The sequence below is a fragment of the Eimeria mitis genome, genomic scaffold (genome assembly GCF_000499745.2).
Source record: "Eimeria mitis Houghton genomic scaffold, Emh_scaff6188, whole genome shotgun sequence".
NCBI lineage: Eukaryota > Apicomplexa > Conoidasida > Eucoccidiorida > Eimeriidae > Eimeria > Eimeria mitis.
The window spans coordinates 757-2,686 of NW_013574388.1; the positions used below are offsets into that span (position 1 = coordinate 757).

At 48.1% G+C, this 1,930-nt stretch overlaps 1 protein-coding gene across 1 annotated transcript in view; it reads left to right on the forward strand.

Annotated features, from left to right (window-relative positions):
* The window catches only part of EMH_0086440 (Rhoptry kinase family protein ROP17, putative), a gene marked incomplete at both ends in the record, with an annotated part of 1,180 nt that extends 751 nt beyond the window's left edge, over positions 1-429 (forward strand). Inside the window, one exon of the mRNA XM_013501030.1 lies at positions 127-429. Within this exon, the coding sequence (XP_013356484.1) occupies positions 127-429 (303 nt within the window). The remainder of the gene's footprint in view (positions 1-126) is intronic.
* Between the last annotated feature and the right edge of the window lie 1,501 nt (positions 430-1,930).

Consider the following 1,930-nt stretch of genomic DNA (forward strand, 5'->3'; position numbering starts at 1 on the left):
ATCGAGTGTACAGAGAACATGCCCCGGGAAGTTTTCGATCTCATGAGCAAATTCCTCAAGCCCAACCCTAACGAACGGCTCACACCCATTCAAGCCCTCACCTCGCATCCCGCGTTGAGGCTACAGGTTCCGGGGGGAGAAGACGTGCGAGCTTCAGAAGAAGAATTGCCATTTAAACTACCAGAAGAAGAACCTGCAACACTATCGACGGCGTCAACCGCCTCTACAGACGAAGCAGGCAGACCAGCCAGTCTTTCCTCGAGTTATGTATACGTTAAGCCCGAAATGGTGGCTGGAAAGCGCAGCTTTGCGGAACAGGACGCGAGTTTCACTACCCCAAACAGCGACGGATACCGCTTCGTTGGCAGCTACACGCGGGATCCTAAACCCCTTGATCACAACCGGCAAGAGTCGTCAGCAAGCCCCTAAGTTTTGTGCAGCAACATGACGACTACAATGACAAGCAACAGCAATACCAACAAGCAGCAAAAATGAACCTGCTGTTTAAACCTGAATCCTGTGGGTGAGGGAAAAAAGGCGCCGTGTCAAAAATGAAACAACTCTCGAGCAACGACGTTGAGTGCGCAGCCGCCGTATGTTTTTTCTCCTCCGGCCTTTTGCCTCAAGTTTATACTTTTTGTTGCGGAGATAGTCCGCCATTGAATCCTCAAATCGTTTCATTTTAAAGTGATGCAAAGCATTTTGCTTTTCGGAGCCGCAGACGGTTGACGTCTGGGGAGCCAAAATGGCCAAAACAAACATTTATTTATTTTCGCGTGTTTATGCGCAAGGTCAGGAAAACAACCTTTTGATATTTTTTTAATATTTAAAGCAAGGGAAGCAAACAGCAGCTGTGAATACCGTCTTTCTCTTATCCTACAACAGAGGCAAAGTAACTTAATGCCGATGCTCTAGTTTCTAGTCTTAACGAAGTACCTCAGGTGCTACCCATACATCTTGCATATATATGTGCAACATCTACATTTTCCTATACGCATATTTTTAGTGTAGTTAAGAAGCTAATTCTACAAAATACACCCCAGAATTTCAGTCACATTTTTGCACCTGCGTGAAAACCTCAATAGCTCGGCCTACGCTGTAGACTCTAGAGGGTGGGTGTCGCATTGCCTGTATGAAGTTGATAGTATATGTACTTTTTTACTTGAACGTGCAGAACGCGCCCTCCGGTATCACTGTAGTTGTAACGGAAGAAGGACGTCGCCAGCACAAAGTTGCTGGTGTGTATCGGCCCCTGCTCAAAGTATTGAATCATAATATCCAGGGCCACTCATCTTTTGTTTCCTCCTCCTGAGCATGCAAGCTGAAGATAGACGCTCGTGCACGTGCGTAAATGCTCGCGATGACATGGCTGTTTCTCGCTAACAACTCAGCCGCGGTTTGTTCGTGGGAACCGTCAGAGTAGTCAGACTCTTCTATAGTCAAAAAATAAGGAACCTGAGCACTCGTACTTCATCATATCGGGTCTCAGACTGGCTACCGTGTAGTGATGAACTGTCCACGTTCAGGAGTTGCCTTTCGGAAACATTTACATTTATTTCAACTCTTTTGCAGGTCACAGCTATCGGTCCTTGCACCGCAGTGCCCAGGGTGCCTGCGGACTGGAGAGGTTGCTGTTAAAGCTGCTTTTTGAGAACAGTCGTTTGCAGCTCAGGACGCACAGGATTGAGAAACCTCGCCACACACAGCTACACACCACAATGTGCTCTCTCTCCGCACGAATGGCCCCCAGCACTGTGCTGCTGCACCCAGGGGGTAGCAGGAGACGTCAGATGCTTTCGTTTAACTTTCGTCTCAGGCGTTTGGCAGAATTGCACCCCACCACAGTGGCCGGCTAATGTCGAGAACTCCCGGTACAACAAGAGCGACGATCTGAGCAGCCTGCACGTCATAATAACTCTTGTTGTTTCAG